Here is an 18,173-nt window from a genome sequence, read left to right on the forward strand (position 1 = left end):
CGCGGCTCGGGGAAAAGTGCGAGCGTGAGCGCGAGTCGGAGCCACAGCGCCCGGAGCTGCAGGCGAAGCAGGGGCCGCCCCTTGGCACCCTGTCCCCGCCCCCGGCCCCCGGCCCAGTCGCCCACCCCACCGACTCGCGGAACCTCTGGCTTGTTCCGCCGTCTGTCCGGCACCAGCAGAGAAAGACAGAAGCAGCGGGTGAGTAACTCCGCGGAAGCGCGGGGGCGGGGGGCTCCTATGAAAGATAAGGATGTAGGGTTCCGGGACCCTCTGAAGGTCTCCAGAGGTGGGTCCGGCTGGAACAGGACCTTTAAGAGGCAAGCGCGGTGCAGAAGGGGCGGAGAGCCCAAGGATGGGGCACCCCTCTGGAAGAAGGGCCCCGGGTCTCTAAAAGGTTTCTCCAGGTGAGCCTCTAGGGATTGGTGATCATTGAGAAGGCTAGAGGAGGAATAGTCCCAGCCCACAGCCCAACGGTGAAGCAGAGCAGCCGTCGGGTCAGGACCCACACTCCCTCACTCCCTCCCGTTGGCTGCTCTTCAAGGCGCCGGAAGATGAAGCCCCAAAGCTCCCGTTTCCCGCCCGTCTCCGTGCCCTCCGTTCCCACCTTGGCCCACCCGGAGCCTCCAGCACGCTCTAGCCGGTGGAGTCATCTGTCCGCGACCTTGAACCCCGACGGAAAACACCCCTGTTCTCTCCGGTTTCCCTTCCCCATCTCCAGGAGTCCCCTCTCTTTTACTCATCCGGGGAGATACATCTTCCAGCCCTCCACCCTCCCAGCTCTTAGAGGAAGTGTTAGGCACAATGATTTGGCCCAATATCCTGCACCCCTCTCTTCCCCTTAAGTACAGAGGCTTCTCTTCGCCTCAGGAACAGTCCTGGGAGCTATAGCTTTCCTAAAGTGATCACTTAGTCGAAAATCTACCCCACGAGTCACCCCACAGGCGCCCAGAGCACCCTTTCCCGTCTTGTCCCCAGCAGGGGTAGGGGCTCAAGGACCCGCGGAAGCACATTGCCCACGCCCAGAGACTACAGGAACTGCGTGCCTGGGGGTTGATGGGAGGGCGGGGCATCGGGAAACCTTGGCCCTTTCGACCGGGACCCAGACGTGGAGGAGCCGGGAGATGGGCCCAAGGGTAAGCCCCAAAATGGCCTTTGAGGTATTCCTGAGCCCACGGCTTGGGAACTCGGTGCCTATTTTGACCGATAGGACTAGACAGGGCCTCTCCTGAGGGTGCGGGTTGAAGACTGAAGAACAATTGTACCCTCTTGAACCTCAACTGGGCTCCCGGTTGGAGGCTCTGCCCCTGCCCTCAATGCGTAGGGTACATCAAACAGGGCTTGGTGACCCTCACGGCTCGATTCGTCGACTATCGCAGAGGCTTCTCGACAGAAGTCAGCCCACGGCTGGGACTGCGCGCTCTCCATTCTTGACAATGCAGACAGGACCAGGTGCCCGGGCCACTAAGATAGTGGTTCTAAAGTCTGGGTTTACTCGCAGCCCAATTTTTGGTCCCTTCTCAACCTTTTCCCCACACAGAGGTCGGGCGCTTCCCGGTGGTTCCCGCCATGGACACTGGATGTGACTGGTCATTCGTTGAGAGTCCAGCATTTGCTCCCGCACACAAGTTCGTGGTTACGACCACCCAAGCCCTATGGCCAGGCACGCACACACATGCACACGCACGTGTCCACATGGCGCTGGCATGCTCACACGTTCAAAGGCGCACTGGTATCCAGGCGTGGCGGTGCGCACACTGGCACAGGCAAGCAGCTACTAGTGTCTACTCGCGCTCCCGAGTAGTCACACACAAACACAACTCAAGCACTCGTTTTCCCACCTACACGTTTCTTGATGGGTGCCTTGCAGGGTGCGGGTGGAATCCCGACGCCATAAAGTTTCTCGAAATCCTGGCCGAACCAAAGGAACCTTTGTGGCAGCCTAGAGCCACGGACACAGGCGGTATCTCCCTCCCTTTGGTCTCTAGAGGGAGAAGCCCTGCCCTGACGGCTTTTCTGTATTTGCGATTTACATGGGACTTGAGGACGTGGTGAACCTCCGGCTCGGGGTCCGGAGCTGGCATCCGGGACCGACAATGCCATCTAGTGGTGCGCACAGACCAGGATGATGGCTGACTTGCCTTCTCAGATTCTAGTTGGGCCGGGTTGGAGTTGGAGGGCGGGGGAAGTGGGGGCAGGATTGTGCCTGAAGGTGCTGCGGTCTGAACGTCTGAGAGACTATCAGATAAGTCTAGAAAGAAAACTGGGACCAAGTTAAGAAAATGAATTTTCCCCATCTGCATCTGTCGGGGCTCCCAGAGGAGCAAACCACCCACACCGTTCATCTGGTCATTTATTTGTCAAGGCTGTTTTCTGGTCCCAGGAGGACAAAGGTCAAACCCCGAGTGAGGGAGCTGGATGGAATACGAGGGCTCCACATCTAAGATGGGAGGCACTTGCCTAGCAAGCACAAGGCCCTGGGTTTGGTCCCCAGCTCCGGAAAAAAAAAAGAAAAGAGAGAGAGAGAGAGAGAAAGAGAGAGAGAGAGAGAGAGAGAGAGAGAGAGAGAGAGAGAGAGAGAGAAAGTGTCCTTGGTTGCTAATCCTGACCCTCCCCTTCTGACAAACTAGATGAATTTCGTCAAGTTCATTATGATGCCCTTCTATAAGAGGACTTTTATATCTGCAATATGAGGTTTCTGGATGCTATGAACATTAAACTTGATCATCTATAGGAAAAACTTTGAGGTGCTCCTGACTCAATAAACAAGAGAGGTTGTATTTTCCTATCTCGCACATCTCGGCCCCCACCCCCCATCCTGGTCTTATTCTGCTAGCTGCTGGCTAGCTGGCTGTGTTCTGGCCCTGAGAGACTAAAGTGAGGGTTTCCTTGGTGTGTGCTAATGGCTCCCCTACTGGCTTACCCCAGTCCCTGCCAGCGGGTGTGGGGGGAGTAGCCTCTGTGCTTAATGCTACTACCCTCCCAGCTCTAAGGCTGATGCTAGAGGCTCCATTTTGGAGCTGAATGCCACTGTGGAGACTCTTAAAAGAAGGGATCCATCTTTTGCCCTTGACTCCTTGGGTGACCTTGGAGGTCTCATTACCCCATTTTCTCCTGTCCTCCTTTGCCCCATGGGTTTAACTTTGAAGCCAGAAGGCGAGCTGTGGTGGAGCCGGAGAGCTGGGCTGAAGCTTGGCCTGTGTTTGCAGCCCCCAGTGCCATTTCCAGTTGGAGAGCAAGCGGAGGTGTTACCTGGATCCTCTGGCTGCTCAAAGGCTGAGGTGGGACAAGATCCTCTATTTCGTAAATGACAGAACTAGTTCCCAGAAGGAAAATGGCTCTCCTTGGGCTGCACAGCTAGACCTTGCTGGCCTTCTATTGAACCGAGGCTGCAGACTTGGTGCCTCTTCCTCCACAGCCGGCTGCTGCACCCTCTCTTCCTCTTACACAGGCACACACACACAGACGCACACACAGATGCACAGGACTGCGTATACGACCTGCGTGTGGCTGAGATGGTGCCTTTGTGCGTATGTGGAATGCTTGTGTGTTGGCGGGTGTGAAGGAGGCTGGGTTGAGCGGCTGCCCTGGCACAGCGTGCTGGGCGTGGGCCTCCCTCACATGTGTGGAAGAGGAAGGGAGGAGGAGATGAAGGGAGCCTGGTGGGAGGGAAGGCAAACTCCGGGGAGGGGCTCTGTTGGACCTTAGCTGGGTCATCCTCTGTGTGGGATGAGAACTCTCAGGGGCTGGCTGCAGGTTCCCTCTGGGGTAATTCCCTCATCTTTTGGTCCCATAAAAGAGCTTGTCCTTAGTTCTTGGGGAATCAGGTTGATCCTTCCTCAGCTGCTGGGTCTTTTAGGCGTTTGATTTCTTTGCTGGAGAGTTAACAGCCCCTACGCTGTCCACTCTTCGCCCCTGGGACTGAGCTGGGCAGCCAAAGCTGAACTTCCTGAGTCATCTTACTGTTCCCTTTCCTATTCTTCTTCCTCTTCTGGGCGTCCCAGCTCCCGCCTCACCTCCTTTGGTCACTCAAGTGACCTCCCTATCCCTTAGAACCATCAGGTCCTGTGACTTATTTGACTGCTCTCCCTCATCCCCAAATGCACTGGACCACCCACAGGATGTCAAGGAAATGTGGAACCTTATTTAAAACCTCTGAGCCTGTCTCCTCAATATCTGCCTTCGGTTCGTTGTGGGGAAACGCAGAGCACAGGGATTTAGTAGACAGTCTATGCTGCCTGCTATTACTAATATCATCATCATCGTCATCATCATCATTGCTGCAGTGTAGGAATAGAACAAGTCTCCCTTGGCTGTGATTGGTTAAGAAATGTCCACATGACTGGGATATGGCAATGCATACCTGCAGTTCCAGTCCTCTAGAGGCAGAGGCAGGCAGATCAAGGTCTGTGACTTTGAGGTCAGCCTGGTCTACACAGTAAGAACTTCTCTCAAAAACAAAAAAAATTAGTTAGAAGAAAGAAAAGAGATGAACAAGCTGGGCTGCAGATGTACAGGGGTACACATGTGTGGTACACATCTGCCATGTGCATGGCCTTGGGTACATCCTTCGCTAACCAAGAAGCAGGAGTTGGGAAGCGACAGGCCTGAGTGGGCAAACGAGTAGACACTTGTCCTTGCTGCCTGACTTCCAGCCCATGGAGCCACTCCTCATGCTACCCCTTGCTTTCCTGAGCTCTGTCTTTGTCTCTGGGCTTTTGCCGTATCTCAGCCCTGGGTGCAGCTCTTCACAGTGGCTTCCTCCTGGCCCTCATCTGTGTCACCTTCTGGGTGAGGCCCACGGTCAGTCAGTGAGCACCAGTCCTCTCCATTTTTCTATCTTAGGCCCTTCACCCTCACTGCCTTCCTCTTTCTATCAGTTTCCCCCCGCCTCACATTTCTGTTTTCCCCTAAACTAAATGATCCATTCTGAAATGGGCACCATGTGTGTTTCATTTACTTCTATGATCTCAGCCCTGAGCAGATTACAGTGCTTGGCTGAGGAAGTTTCCGGTAAACGTTAGATGACTGAGAACTCAGGGATGGTTGGCACGGAATGCCCTGACATTTTCCTGGGTAAAGTTCCTCCGGCCACGGTGACTCCAGGTAACCTCTGTGCAACCCCTCCCTCCCACCCATCCTCTTCCACAATTCACTCCTGTGCTGTCTCCTTCCTCCTCCAGCCACTGCCCACCTGTATCCAGTTGGGTTCAGCATGGCCAACTTCACGCCTGTCAATGGCAGCTCAGCCAATCAGTCTGTGCGCCTGGTCACAGCAGCCCACAACCACCTGGAGACAGTGGAGATGGTGTTCATTGCTACAGTGACTGGCTCCCTGAGCCTGGTGACTGTTGTGGGTAACATCCTGGTGATGCTGTCCATCAAGGTCAACAGGCAGTTGCAGACGGTCAACAACTACTTCCTCTTCAGCCTGGCGTGTGCGGATCTCATCATAGGGGCATTCTCTATGAACCTCTACACTTTGTATATCATCAAGGGCTACTGGCCCCTGGGTGCCGTGGTCTGTGACTTGTGGCTGGCCCTGGACTATGTGGTGAGCAATGCCTCTGTCATGAACCTTCTTATCATCAGCTTCGATCGTTACTTCTGCGTCACCAAACCCCTCACCTATCCCGCCCGCCGCACTACTAAGATGGCAGGTCTCATGATCGCAGCTGCCTGGGTCTTGTCCTTTGTGCTCTGGGCTCCTGCCATCTTGTTCTGGCAGTTTGTGGTGGGCAAGAGGACGGTGCCTGATAACCAGTGCTTCATCCAGTTCTTGTCCAACCCGGCAGTGACCTTTGGCACCGCCATTGCTGCCTTCTACCTGCCTGTGGTCATCATGACGGTACTGTATATTCACATCTCACTGGCCAGCCGCAGCCGCGTTCACAAGCATCGACCTGAGGGCCCCAAGGAGAAGAAGGCCAAGACTCTGGCTTTCCTCAAGAGCCCTCTGATGAAGCCGAGTATCAAGAAACCTCCACCAGGGGGCGCTTCTCGAGAGGAACTGCGCAATGGGAAGCTGGAAGAGGCTCCTCCGCCAGCCCTGCCCCCGCCTCCACGCCCAGTGCCTGACAAGGACACTTCCAATGAGTCCAGCTCAGGCAGTGCCACCCAGAACACCAAGGAACGGCCACCCACAGAGCTGTCCACCGCAGAGGCCACCACTCCAGCGCTGCCTGCCCCTACCCTGCAGCCACGAACCCTCAACCCAGCCTCCAAATGGTCCAAGATTCAAATTGTAACAAAGCAGACAGGCAATGAATGTGTGACGGCCATCGAGATTGTACCTGCCACTCCAGCTGGTATGCGCCCAGCAGCCAATGTGGCCCGAAAGTTTGCCAGCATTGCTCGCAACCAGGTGCGCAAGAAGCGGCAGATGGCGGCCCGGGAGCGCAAAGTGACTCGGACAATCTTTGCCATTCTGCTGGCCTTCATCCTCACCTGGACACCCTACAATGTCATGGTCCTGGTGAACACCTTTTGCCAGAGCTGTATCCCCGAGAGGGTGTGGTCCATCGGCTACTGGCTCTGCTACGTCAACAGCACCATCAACCCCGCCTGCTATGCACTCTGCAATGCCACTTTCAAAAAGACCTTCCGGCACCTTTTGCTGTGCCAGTATCGGAACATCGGCACAGCCAGGTAGACAGGCAGGTGCCCTAGGAGGTGCTGGTGTCATGAGTGTGTACCGGGGAACCACATGGCTCACCGGCTGTGGAGGAGAGAGTAGGCGGCCCCACTCTGAGTTCGCATCTGCTGAAGAGAACAGGTCTCCCAGACACCGTGAGGTACCAGAGGCCCTTCGCTAGGATGGGAGAGATCTCTACTGAAGCCTAGAAGGCTCAGCCCAGGGAGGGTCTGAACTGTCACCACCCGGCCCACATCTGTTACCTTGCCTCAGGAAGATGGGGGACAATGGCTGGAGTGGGCAGTGGCTCTACAAAGGCCAACCATCGGCCGAAGTGCATAGAGCCGAGCCCAGGAGCATCTCGGGAGGAGCAAAAGGAGCCAGGCTTGCAAGGGCGGGGTCCCCCATGCGCTGTAATCGGTGCTTTCCGCCTTCCTGCACCCTCCTCCCCCTGCATGTAGGCTCAGCCCTTCCCCTGACCCCAAGTCCCACTCCAGGGTGAGAGAGTGCCCTGCTAATGTTGCTCAGCCAGGCTCTGGGTGGGAAACCAAGCCCTTTGGCACTCCCCTGGCCAGCAGTCATATCTGGATGGGGCAACTGGGAAATCATGCTAAGCTGAGACAGATTCCAGGGCACTGAGTCAATTAGTGCTGGATCATATGGTCAAACTGTCAAGAGCCCACCCCCACCCCCAGGTCACACATCAAATGAGTGGCAGCAGCGTTCCTCTCTCCTCTACAAGGAGGGAGGTGTGGATCCAAGGGAGGAAAGGTGGTGGTAGGGACCTTGGTGATCTATACAGGCCTCAGTGACAGGTGACACAAGCAAGCACCCTCATTAGTCCCCAAGGAGAGCATTCCAGACTGGCAGTAGCCTGGACCAGAAAGACTCTTGACTAGGTGAGGCAGAGTTCAAATGAGTCACCTGGGTTCTCTTCCCTAACCCCAGCCCTGTGGGTCCCTGGGAGAGATAACACCCAAGGGGCCCTGGAAGACATTTTTGTAAATGTTCTGCTCTTTCCACTAATTGTTGGGAGCACTTCTTACGTAGCCCTCCGCTCCCCTCAGTACATCTTTCCCCATCCTCCCACCCCCAACAAAGCTCCCTGGCAAACTCCCTGGGAAGGGGCTTTTATATATTAAAAAAGAGGCTTTTATTGGAAAAAAAGTGAGTTCATTTTATTCATTTCTCGATAACAGGTATCAGGGTGGGGGAAACAAAAGGGGTTATGGGGAGGCTCACTTCCCAGAATCCCTTGTCCCTCCCCACTTTGGGTACTAGGTGTAGCAAGAGGGGGCAGGAGTAAAAGGGTGTGATTGACAAAGCTGACAGGAAGACAAAAGGCACTGGTGGGTTACATCTTGGGCCTGTGGGAGAGGAGGGCTCCGTTCAGGTCCCAGGCCAGAAACTCTCTGGCCTCCTGACTCAGTCCTTTCCTTTTCCTTTCTTGGCTGGAAAACAATAAAGAAATACATTAGTGTGGTGGGTGACCTGGCTCAAACTCTCCGGACAGCACAATCCATCAAGGAGAGAAAATCCTGCCCCCTAGTGGTGACGGATCAGTTAACCTGGAAGTGGTGGGAAAGGGCAGCCATGTGATGCCAAGCCTTTCTTTATTCCTTCAACTTTTTAATCCCCTCCCCTCCTCCCTTTTTTAAAGACAGAGTCTCAGGTCTCAGGCTGTAACCTTGAACTCACGGCAGTCTTATTGCCTCCGTCCTGAAGTGCTGCGTCTACAGGCATTAGCCACCAAGTCTGACTTTCAACTTTTTATTTTCATCCAGGATCAGAGTATGTTCAAGTTCCTCACCTGGGAAGTGGGCAGAGTAACCTCTGCCCTGTTGGCCTCAATAGCTGTTGTGAGTCAAGTAGCAGCATGTCCCTTTGGGACATCCTTCCTACAGTTTTAAGCACAGAGTGGCACAGAGTGAACTCCTCCCAACTCCACCCCACCTTCCTCAGGTGACAAAGAAAAGCCTTTTCTAGGAACCAGATGGAATGACCCAACAGAAAGAGTAGTTCCTACTTGGGCAGAGAGTGACCCTCAAGGACCTGCCCATTCCTAACTCGAAGACTGTTCTGCAGAGAGCATGAAGTCACTAGCTTGATCCACAGCCCCACAATATTCGCTGACCTTTGGCCTTTGACTTGGTCTTGGAGGTGCAGGGCTTGGTCACGCGGATGGTCTCCTGGCACTGGGCATTGTACCGAGCCTTCTTCAGGGTCCCTTGGCGGGCTTTGGTGCCAGTGCTCCCATCACACGCCCCCCAGCTCTCAAACTTGTATTTGCAGTCGGCTGGTGGGAGGGAGAGTGGCCCCACGGTGAAAGACAGGAGGGTTGTGGCTGCCCTTCCTGCCCAAGTTTTATTAAAGACATACCCTGTTTTCCCGCCCTCCTCCCGTGCTCCACCTCACCTCCAAACTCCTTCTTCCAGTTGCAGGGCACCTTGCAATGGATGCGCTGGGTCTGGGCCCCACAGGTACCCTCGCGGAAACCCATGCCGCAGTCCTTGCTGCTGGGGGTGCAGGGCCCCCAGGTCCACTCCGAACACTCGCTGCCCTTCTTCACCTTGTCTACAAGGCGCAAGGAACACAATTAAGGACATGGCGTGCCCAGAGACTCCCTCGGAGATCAGCACCTAGGTCACACGGCCTCACCTACCCGCCCCAGCTTTCTTTTGCTCCGGACCCCACCCTACCCAATCACCTTTCTTTTTGGCCACCGCGGTCGTGACAGCCAAGAGGGCAACAAGGGCTAGAAGGAAGAAACTTCGGTGCTGCATCCTGGGGGGAAAAACCTGGGTTAGAGTTTCTCGCCTAGTCCCTTCTCCGCTAGGGACAGCGGGAAAGACCTCCCACCCTGACAGACTTGTCCCACTTTCCAGGCCCAAAACGTCAGACCGACAAGGGGGTGACGGAGGGAGGACTTGAAGCCACTATCACGAGTCTCAGCATACCCCCCACCCCCACCTCATCCCCCTTGGTGGCAGCAGCCTGGAGGGACAGGGGCCACAGCCACTGCGTGCGCTCACTCGCTCACGGGCCGGCTCGATGCTTCGTTCCCTCCCGCTACGGCCTGTCCCGCTAAGGCCGCTAAGGCCCCTTTTGTCTCCAGAACCGGTCTGAGCCGGTCACATGGGCCCCCGCCCCTCCCCCCACCCCATGGAAGGACCCGCCCCGCCCCCTCCCCTCAAACCCGCACCTCCCCAGCCCCCCCTAGTCCCCGCCTCCACCCCCGCCCCTCGCCGAGCCGGGACTCCTGTGCCTGTGCCACTCACCTCTGATCTCCGGGTCTTTGGCCCTGGTGCTCCGTCTTACCAGTGCACTACTGGCTCAGGTCCACTCGTAGCAGCCCCAGCACTCTATCTCCTCCCCTTCCCCTGGTCTGGGCCTGTCTACTTTCCCCTCTTGCAGCCCATTCAACTCAGGTCACCACTTCGCTTGCCCACCGCGGGCCCCTGAATGTCCTGATGTCACAGGCCCGGGCAGCCCCCGCAGCCACAAACCTTCCTTCCAGGCTGGGTTCACCTCCGGCTTGTTTTTAAATCAGTTCACTCAAAGTGCAAGTAGGGTCTCTGATGTGTCGGGGAGCTGGGTACCCGGGACCTCAGATGGCTCGGGGTGAACAAGGAAGGCTCAAGAGCCTTTTTCTAGTGCAGGTTTGAAGGAGGAGGGGAGGGAGTTGGGGGGATGGGGAGCACACAGAACTGAATTTGGTAAATCTTGTCCTCGCTGACTAGGGCTGTCTGAGAAGTTCCAGACCTGGCTTTGCCAGAGGTGATAACCGCCCACCCGACCCTGGGGCCTCAGGCACACCTCAACTAGATCCCCCAGTACAAGCCAGGGGGAGGGGACTGCTCCAGGGCTCAGGGCCAGTGGCCCACAGAACCCAGGCCGGGGCTCTCGCCCCACCTCTTTTACTTTCATTGTTATCATCCCAGCGGGAGCGGGAAGCAGAGGAAATCAGCTCCGCCCCTGGCCCTGTGAGCCTAAGCCCCTAGGCAGAGGTCAGGAGCAGGGCAGGCCATCTCAGTTAAGGACTCCTGATGTGGTCAGAGGTGTGGTGGTCATTCCCCCATTCCAAGGATTACCCAGCACACAGCATTGCTCAAGAGAGTTCCCCCACAACAACAACAACAACAAAAAAGATAAACAAGAAAGGAAAAAAACTTCACTTTACTGAGTCACACCCAGCTGTAAACAAGTCACCGTGGGAGCCCCACCCCCCACCCCAGGCCATACAGTCGGAAATGAAATGACTGGGTGCATGAGGAGGATCACCAGGGTAGGTGCCAAGCAGGGCAGCGGGCAGGCAAATACAGCAGGCTCTTGAGTTTCTGGGATGCCCAAGGTGTGTGGGTCAGAGAGGAGGGCTAGGCACCCAGAACCTTCCAAAGAGCCCAAGGGATCAGGTGGCTTTAGAAAGTCCTGCTGAGAGCAGGCCTCCCTGACTGAGCTGTCCAGCCATTCCATCAGCTGTGGTGAGGGGGAGGCCGCCCTGAAGGGAGGGACCCAGTCAGCCCAGCTTGTTTCCTGTTCCCCATGAAACCAGGGACAGGTGAGAGTCCAGCTCCTTAGAGTCCAGCCCTAGATCTGAACGGCTTCTCAGGGGGTGGCACGGGGCTCCTTCCCTGTGACAGGGTCCCCCCATAGCCATCTGACAGGAATGTGGCAGTGAGATGGGCAAGGAGAGCTCTAGTCCTCTGGTAGTGTCCCTCGTTGATCCATGGTCCCCTTAACTACACAGCTGTCTCCTGGTCCTCACGTTGGATCATCTGGTAATGTTGTCTGTTCTCCAGGTATGCAGCTAGCTCTGTGTCTTGAGCCTTCTCAGCTCGCTGCCTGGGAGTGTCGCCCTGGAGAAGGGTAGAAGGGCCCCCAAGGCCTTAGGAGAGGGTAGAGGCTCTTCTACCCAGCAGGAGGGGGAGGGTATCCTCAGAGGTCACAGGGTTTCCTCTGCCAGCTCAGGTTTCTCTGGGCCTGGACTTTGTTGGCTCAGAAGAGCATAAAAATTTCCTGGCCCAGCCCCCAAGTCTGGGGAAGGGTGGGTTTGTGCTGTGCCAAGCAACTCACCTGCTGATCTGTCTTCATGAGGGAGGCCCCGGCTTCCACAATGTAGTGGCAGATGGTGCGCTGACCTAGGGCGGCTGCCTGGTGTAGACAGGTCTCCCCGCTGGGGAACAGGGGCTGGTTGTAGACACTTCCAGTCCTCTAGGCCTGCCCAGCAGTAGTCTCCCAACAGCCATTAGAGAGGGCAGGAGTTTGGCAAGAGGGGGAAGGGTACTCCATGCTGGCCAATGCTGGCCAGAAAGGGCTGTTGGTGACTAAATGGTTAGGACTGAAGGAAGGTGGTTTTCAGGTGACCCAGGGGCCTGTGATACTCACTTCTCCTCCACAGCATCGAGGATCTCTGGTGGTGCTGCAGACAGGGAAGAGGCACTTAGAGCCTGGCACCCCCTTCCTCCCACCCAGCCCCAGGGACACAGCTTACCATGATCGAGCAGATAGCGGACCACTTCCTTACTGCCAGTGCTGACTGCGTGGTGCAGGAGTGTGCGGCTCTGATGGTCGCGGTGCATGAGGTCACCTCCTGCTCGGTGTAGTTCCTGGAGCTGAGAGCGATGGGCAGAGCAGGGCTGGATCTCCCACACCTCACAGGCATGGACCCAGGCACAGGGGCTGGCCCGTCACTCCCTGGGCACTTCTGAGGCTTTTTTTTTTTTTTTTTTTTTTTGGTCTTTCTATGGTATCTTGGTTGTAGACAAGGTTGGCCTCAAACTCACAGAGACCCTACTGCTTCTGCCTTCTGAGATTAAAGGTGTGCCACCACACCTGGCTTCTGAGGGTGTCTGAGTGTCATTAGACACAAGTCTTCTGTCATCCTATGAGTGAGGAACTCCCCAATGCTCAGCCAACCAAGCCATGGAGCCCCTATTTCCTTTAAGACTGACCCCCTTTCAAGAACAAGGGACAGGGGGTTGGGGATTTAGCTCAGTGGTAGAGCGCTTGCCTAGCAAGCGCAAGGCCCTGGGTTCGGTCCCCAGCTCTGAAAAAAAAAAAAAAAGAAAAAGAAAAAGAAAAAAGAGAACAACAAGGGACAGGGATGCTGGATGAAGCAGCCCCTATTCAGAAGGACCAGCTGATGACAGATGACAAGGGCCCAATCCCTCCCAGGGCGAGGGGCTCCCGGGGCAAGGCAGGCTCTGACTAGTTAGTACCTTGCAGAAGTCATTCCTCTTGGCAGCTTCAATCAGCTCTTCACCTGCACAAAAGATCTGTCCATCAACCCTGAGGTCAGAGGCTGAGCATGGGTTGATGTGTGAACAATGTGGGGGCGTGTATGCCAAAGGCTGGGCTTGTGCAGAAAAGATCACACGGGACTCAATGGCTATGTATGCCAGCTATATGTGACCCCTGACCCCCACGGAGCCTCACACATGACCCGGGGAAAGAAAGTGGCAGGGCTTTAGGGGAAGAGGCCTCACCTTGGGGCAGTGCGGCATCCCCCTGCAGTGACCTGCAAACAGAATCGGGGTGAGATGAGACCCAGTTCAGCCCAGCGGACCTCCTTCCCTGGCACCAACCATGGTGGCCTTCATTTTTTCAAGTTTAGAGTGCCTACTATGCATCGCACACTGTGGGGTACAAGCAGGGAGCCAGATGGATGGAGACCTTGGCCTTGTGGGGCTCATGTCCTAGCTCAGATACAAGCCAACCGATAAATAAGAAATTTGGAAGTGCTATTAAACAGAACAACGGGGCAGTGTGACCAAGCAGCGGTGGACACTTTCCAACCTTCAGGTGGCATGCCTGGAAAAGATCCTTCTGAGAGGGAAAAGCCAAGCTAAGATGGGCTGGGGGTAGGGTGTCTGAGACTGTAAGGGCGAAAGTCCAGAGGATGCCTGGGACCCCAAGGAGCCTGGGCGGAGGCACTGTGGTAACAGACAAGGAAAACTGCTGGGCTCAGAGAGGCCCGGAATGGAAGAGCTTCTAGGAAGAGGGTTCTAGGCTGGGGAGTGGCCTGTTTGGACTTGTACTTTCAGGCTTGGAGGCAGGAATGCAGGGGTGGGGGTAGAGCTCCTGATGGTGGGAGGCATGATGGCAGAGGGACTGAGTCTGGCGCTCCTAAGTGCTCCTGCTGGTGGAAATTCCATGCCTGCAGCCAGCAGACAGGATTTAAAGCCAGGGGAGAGGTGGCTAGGGGGGCTCTGGGGCTCTGGGACTCACCCGGGTGTAGGGGAGCAGGGGGAGGCAGGGAGCGGGGAGGTAGGGGTAGGGAGGTCAGGTCGGGCTGATGCACCCAGCAGCTCTGGGTCTAGGATATAAATCTCATCCTGGGCAATCTCCGTCACATAGTTGAGGTGCTCCTGTGGGGGAGGGGACAGAGCTGAAGGTCAGTACCAGGCACATGGTCCTCAGTCTCCAGTGATGGGGGTGGGGGTTAGGAGCCAGAAGCAAGGCAGCAGACCTAGAGAAGCCTCTCTGACCAAGAACATCCGGGGAGGCAACAGGGAGGGGGCGGCCCTCTTCCCACCCCTTAGTTTTCACTCTTGCTTCACGTGGTCCCTGACCTCTATGTGTGGCATTCACCAGCTCAACAGCTACCCCCACTGTCGGGCCAGGTGATCTTGCCCTGGCTATTTTCCTCTGTTTCCCTGGATAGCGAGCGCTGCGCTTCCAGGCCCTCCCTTCCACCCACCTAGAGAGCCTTTTTTGGCATGCCAGCTTTTTCTGTTGGCGCCATCCCTGTGCATTCCTGGAGGGTGGGGACATGTGACCCACAGCCACAGGCATGTGAGTATATTATAGCCATAAGGCTGTGGTGTGCGTGCTTGGCTTGTGCCTCTAACTCTGAGGCCTGCCTACAGAGGTGTGCGTGGAGGAGGCCTGCAAGGCTTACCTGGGCCCTGTCGATCCTGTAGAAGCGGCTGGCAGTGGTGGCTGTAGATGAGACGGCTGGCTGAGAATGAGGTCTGTCCTTACCCCAGCCCAACTCTTCTGTTAATTATCCCAGGTTCCCCCAGAGGAGCACTAGCCGGACGGCCTAGGATGGCCTAGAAAGGACCCTTCTCGGCAGACTCACCGTCCAGGAAACACCACTTGGAGGACAGTGGGTGGCACATGGGGGACTTGGCTCCAGCCCCATCGGGCTCCTGTTGATACAGAAGCAAAGGTCAGGGTGGCTCACAGCTAGGCCAGGAGTGAAGCTCATGTGCCCCCTCTTCTTCTCGCTCCCATTATTTACCTGCTGGAGTCTCTCAATGTGGGCTCGGCAGAGCTCTAGGTCACTGTCTCCGGGGACCACCACAGTACCCAGAGGCACAGCTGGAAGACAGGGAGGCCCTCAGCAGCTGGCTGCATGTCCCTGTGCATGTCCCAGGCAGCACTGCGGCTGCTCATCCCTCCCTGTCCCAATGCTGCAGCCACTCACAGGCCTCCTTGAGCTGCTCCTTGTCATAATGGAGAGCCTCGTAGTCGTGCATGCTGACCCTGCTCACTTGGATCCTCAGCTGCTCAGGAACTGGCTGCTGACTGCAGGGCAGGGCCAATGAGAGGGGACTCAGCAAGGCCTGGGATATCGACCCTTGGCTGGGCACCAGGACAGGTACTAAAAGGGGCATCCTTTACTTTGGATGCCAGAGCAACCTAAGGCCTTATACATGCTAAGGCAGGGCTCTCTCGCGGAGCCACATAACCAAACTATGAGTCCCCCTGTGCAGGTCATAAACTAAAACTCAAGTAAAGCAGAGCCTGGCTCCGGGCCCTGGACACCGTGGCTGACATGGGACCTACTCGCTGTGCAGTGGGGCAGTACTCCGGCGCTTGGCCTTCTGCACCATAGTGGCCTGGTTGCGCAGGGCAATTCGAATCCGCGATGCTGCAAGCTTGCAGGGTTCACCATCCACCTGCACAGGGATGGCCTTGGCAGTGGTGAGCAGCACTTCTCGGCACTGGGTCAGCCGCTCGCCGTGTCCACCCACCTGCAATGCGGCCTGTGGGCACAGGGTGCTCAGGTCAGGTGTGGGTGCTGCGAGCTCTGTTCTTTCCAGAGATGAGGGTAAGGGGACAAACAGAAGGGACCGACGGGCAGAATACAGTATGGAGGGAAAGATATCAAAGACTCCCTCATCAGTAAAAGTGCCCTCCCCTACAGCAAAAGGAGGGAGGGCAGGAGTCACTGTCCAACTACAGAACAGAGGGCATGTAACCTTCAACCAGAGCAAAGAGCTGACGTGACTGCTCTGCTCTGGCCAGGGAAGGGAAGGGTAGAGACAGCCCAGGAGTAGGACCGCTCACCAAGGATGTCATGGTGAAGCCGATGACCTCGAGGTAGCCATCATCGTGCCTCTGGGGCTCGAAGTCATGGTGCTCCCCAGGGTGGCCCCAGGGCATGGTGCCTGCACAGTACCTAAGGAGGGCAACAGAAGGGCTGTGGCATGGATTCAGCCGGGTGGGACACAGAGACCACGGGAGCCGCCGTCCTCACCTGGGGATATTCAGAAAGACTATGCACTGCGGTTTCAGGTCCTGAATCTTGGGGGTTAGGTCCATTCCGTCACACTGGACACAGGAACAGGGAGTGTTGGGGAACACATGTACCCAGGTGACCTCCCTCCTCCCGGGCCCTCCAATGGGTGTCTCCTCACTCCTCACCACTACTCGGATGTGCTTGGCTAAGTCCTTGGAGCTGCCCATCAGGAAGTCAGAGAAGGCCGTCTGTGGAAGACAGAGGGTACACCGTCATCTTGTGACAGGGGCCTTCTCTCACCACGGAGTCATAGGGCTCCTGTGACCTGCACACAGGAAGCTGGGGGCTGGCTGGCCCCAGACTTACCCCAGCATAGAACATCTTATTCCGAAAGCGGCTGTTGAACTTCTCTGGGTTGGCTTCTGGGGAGAGACAAGGGGTGATAAAGTCAATCAACTGCTGGTGCTGCCCAGGTTGGGGTTGGGAGGAGACTAAGGGAGCCAAGTCTGACACTCCTGAACCTTCCATGCCTGCCCTGGCCTCCCAAGGCCCCTTCTGCAGGAGAATGCTAACCTCGAGACTCATGAAACTCCAGGGTGACGTGGGCATCAAAGCCCAGACTGAAGTAGTTGTTGAAGACATCCAGGGGCAGCTAGAGAAATGTCAAGGTGTAGAAATGACAGAGGTGACTCACAAGTGTCAACTCTTTCCAAGGCCAAGATTAGCACCCACTGCCCTTGCTCAGTCCAACCACTCTTAGAGGCCTTTGTGTCAAGTAAACAGTGTTTCAAAGTTTCCCCCAGCAGTGCTTGGGAGGCCCTGCTCCTGCAGCTGGGAAGGGAGACAGCAGCTCCCCAGAGGCCCTGCTGGGTCCTCACATTGTAGCACTCCGTCCCCAGATGCCACATATTGCACCAAGTACTGCCCGAGTACTGCCACCGCTTAGAACAGAGCCTGGTACACTGGAGACCCTCAGCCGGTATGTGCCAGGAGGCTTCGTAAGGAAGCAGCTCTTAGTGGGTATCATTCTCCTGGGACAGAAAGAGGCTGGAAGGTAAGGGACTAGAAACTTGCCATATTTCCGAACCGAACAGTAGGTGTGTGGAGTCCAGCCAGGTCCTCGGGAATCCAGACTCATGAACCGCCCCCTTGTGGACCTGGCGTAGTCCTTGGCTGACCTACCCGGTCAGTGGCTCCGTCATCTCGCTCCTCAGGCCCTGCCTCAGGGTTGGGCTCTGCTCGGAGGTCCCAACGGTCCAGCTGTACCACGTTCCCCTCCTCTACATGGGAAAGGATCTTTGACACTGGCTCATCTGTGTAACCCTGGTGGGGAGAGACTAGGACTGAGCTTTCCCTGTGGTCAAAGGATACCTCTCCCTCTCCTCCCTGGCAACCCTGCTCTGAAGGGCACTTACCCCACCCCAGTTGAGAGTTCGGGCCAGGTCATTGCCAGTGCCCAGGGGCAGGATGGCCACAGGAGGTGGTGGTTTTAAGCGCAGCTGGTCTAGGGTGGAAAGAATCCAGCCAACCTGGAGGAAGGCAGAACAAAGTGGGTCAGGCAGGCCTGAGAAGGAGGAGTGATGATGCGTCAGGCCTGAGCCCGGCTCACAGGACTCACCGTGCCATCACCCCCGCAAGCCAGAATCCTCAAATTATGGACTTTGCGGTACATTTCCAGCCTGGGCCGGGGAAGACAGGTAGAGAGTCAGGAGACATGCGCCACAATCAGAGCCTTGTAGCCCCCTGTCCCCCCAGAGAATCCGGCGAGCACTCACGCTTCCCTGGGTCCTCCCTGGCTCAGATCGAAGACTTGCCGGGGGTTCAGATACCACAGAAAAGACTGGATGATCTTAGCGCCCTGCAGGGACAGCCAAGGGACAATGAGGGGACTGAGGTGAAGAGCTAGCAGAGGTAACAGAGGAACACAGCTGTGGAAGCCAGATACAGTAAAGGCTGGGATGGGACAGGGTCTTCTCAGGGTCCCTAGATAAGCAAGGTAGGGGCTAAAGCTATAAACTGTTGCTGAAAACAATTACGGGCAGGTGGGTGTAACACCCACCACCTTCTCATGTG

The 18,173-nt window shown here is 56.3% G+C and overlaps 3 protein-coding genes across 13 annotated transcripts in view; 1 reads left to right on the plus strand and 2 right to left on the minus strand.

The window, feature by feature from the left end:
• Positions 1-56: 56 nt before the first annotated feature.
• Chrm4 (cholinergic receptor, muscarinic 4) lies at positions 57-7,798 on the plus strand. The gene is given in 2 exon segments (NM_031547.1): positions 57-198; positions 5,181-7,798. A coding segment is annotated over 1 exon segment (1,437 nt). The 5' UTR covers positions 57-198; positions 5,181-5,212; the 3' UTR covers positions 6,650-7,798.
• Mdk (midkine) lies at positions 7,766-9,937 on the minus strand. Of its 4 annotated transcripts, none has more exons than NM_030859.3 (5): positions 9,664-9,720; positions 9,339-9,415; positions 9,047-9,205; positions 8,766-8,927; positions 7,766-8,082 (listed from the first exon to the last, which is right to left on the minus strand). In NM_030859.3, exons 2-5 carry the CDS (start codon positions 9,412-9,414, stop codon positions 8,057-8,059), a joined length of 423 nt encoding a protein of 140 aa, NP_110486.1. In that variant the 5' UTR covers position 9,415; positions 9,664-9,720; the 3' UTR covers positions 7,766-8,056. The 4 variants fall into 4 exon arrangements, with proteins under 4 accessions (NP_110486.1, NP_001400143.1, XP_006234655.1 ...); NM_001413214.1 differs by having other exon boundaries at positions 9,602-9,720; XM_006234593.5 differs by lacking the exon at positions 9,664-9,720 and adding an exon at positions 9,910-9,937 and having other exon boundaries at positions 7,783-8,082.
• Positions 9,938-10,780: 843 nt separating this feature from the next.
• Positions 10,781-18,173, minus strand: part of Dgkz (diacylglycerol kinase zeta) — a 42,044-nt gene continuing 34,651 nt past the window's right edge. For 4 of the 8 annotated variants that reach the window (XM_017592062.3, XM_039105926.2, XM_006234594.5 and 1 more), the window contains 21 exons: positions 17,876-17,958; positions 17,719-17,779; positions 17,516-17,629; positions 17,283-17,423; positions 16,674-16,752; positions 16,467-16,522; positions 16,286-16,348; positions 16,119-16,192; positions 15,929-16,040; positions 15,425-15,624; positions 15,063-15,163; positions 14,877-14,956; positions 14,715-14,784; positions 14,532-14,572; positions 13,859-13,998; positions 13,117-13,148; positions 12,850-12,893; positions 12,123-12,243; positions 12,017-12,050; positions 11,705-11,804; positions 10,789-11,487 (listed from right to left, as the gene is read on the minus strand). In XM_017592062.3, coding sequence (XP_017447551.1) covers positions 11,371-11,487; positions 11,705-11,804; positions 12,017-12,050; positions 12,123-12,243; positions 12,850-12,893; positions 13,117-13,148; positions 13,859-13,998; positions 14,532-14,572; positions 14,715-14,784; positions 14,877-14,956; positions 15,063-15,163; positions 15,425-15,624; positions 15,929-16,040; positions 16,119-16,192; positions 16,286-16,348; positions 16,467-16,522; positions 16,674-16,752; positions 17,283-17,423; positions 17,516-17,629; positions 17,719-17,779; positions 17,876-17,958 — 1,863 coding nt within the window. In that variant the 3' untranslated portion in view covers positions 10,789-11,370. Of the gene's footprint in view, positions 11,488-11,704; positions 11,805-12,016; positions 12,051-12,122; positions 12,244-12,849; positions 12,907-13,116; positions 13,149-13,858; positions 13,999-14,531; positions 14,573-14,714; positions 14,785-14,876; positions 14,957-15,062; positions 15,164-15,424; positions 15,625-15,928; positions 16,041-16,118; positions 16,193-16,285; positions 16,349-16,466; positions 16,523-16,673; positions 16,753-17,174; positions 17,424-17,515; positions 17,630-17,718; positions 17,780-17,875; positions 17,959-18,173 lie in introns of those variants that run through there. The other 4 variants (NM_001415152.1, NM_031143.3, XM_039105924.2 and 1 more) reach the window with 3 other exon arrangements.

Source organism: Rattus norvegicus, chromosome 3 (genome assembly GCF_036323735.1).
Source record: "Rattus norvegicus strain BN/NHsdMcwi chromosome 3, GRCr8, whole genome shotgun sequence".
Lineage (NCBI taxonomy): Eukaryota > Metazoa > Chordata > Mammalia > Rodentia > Muridae > Rattus > Rattus norvegicus.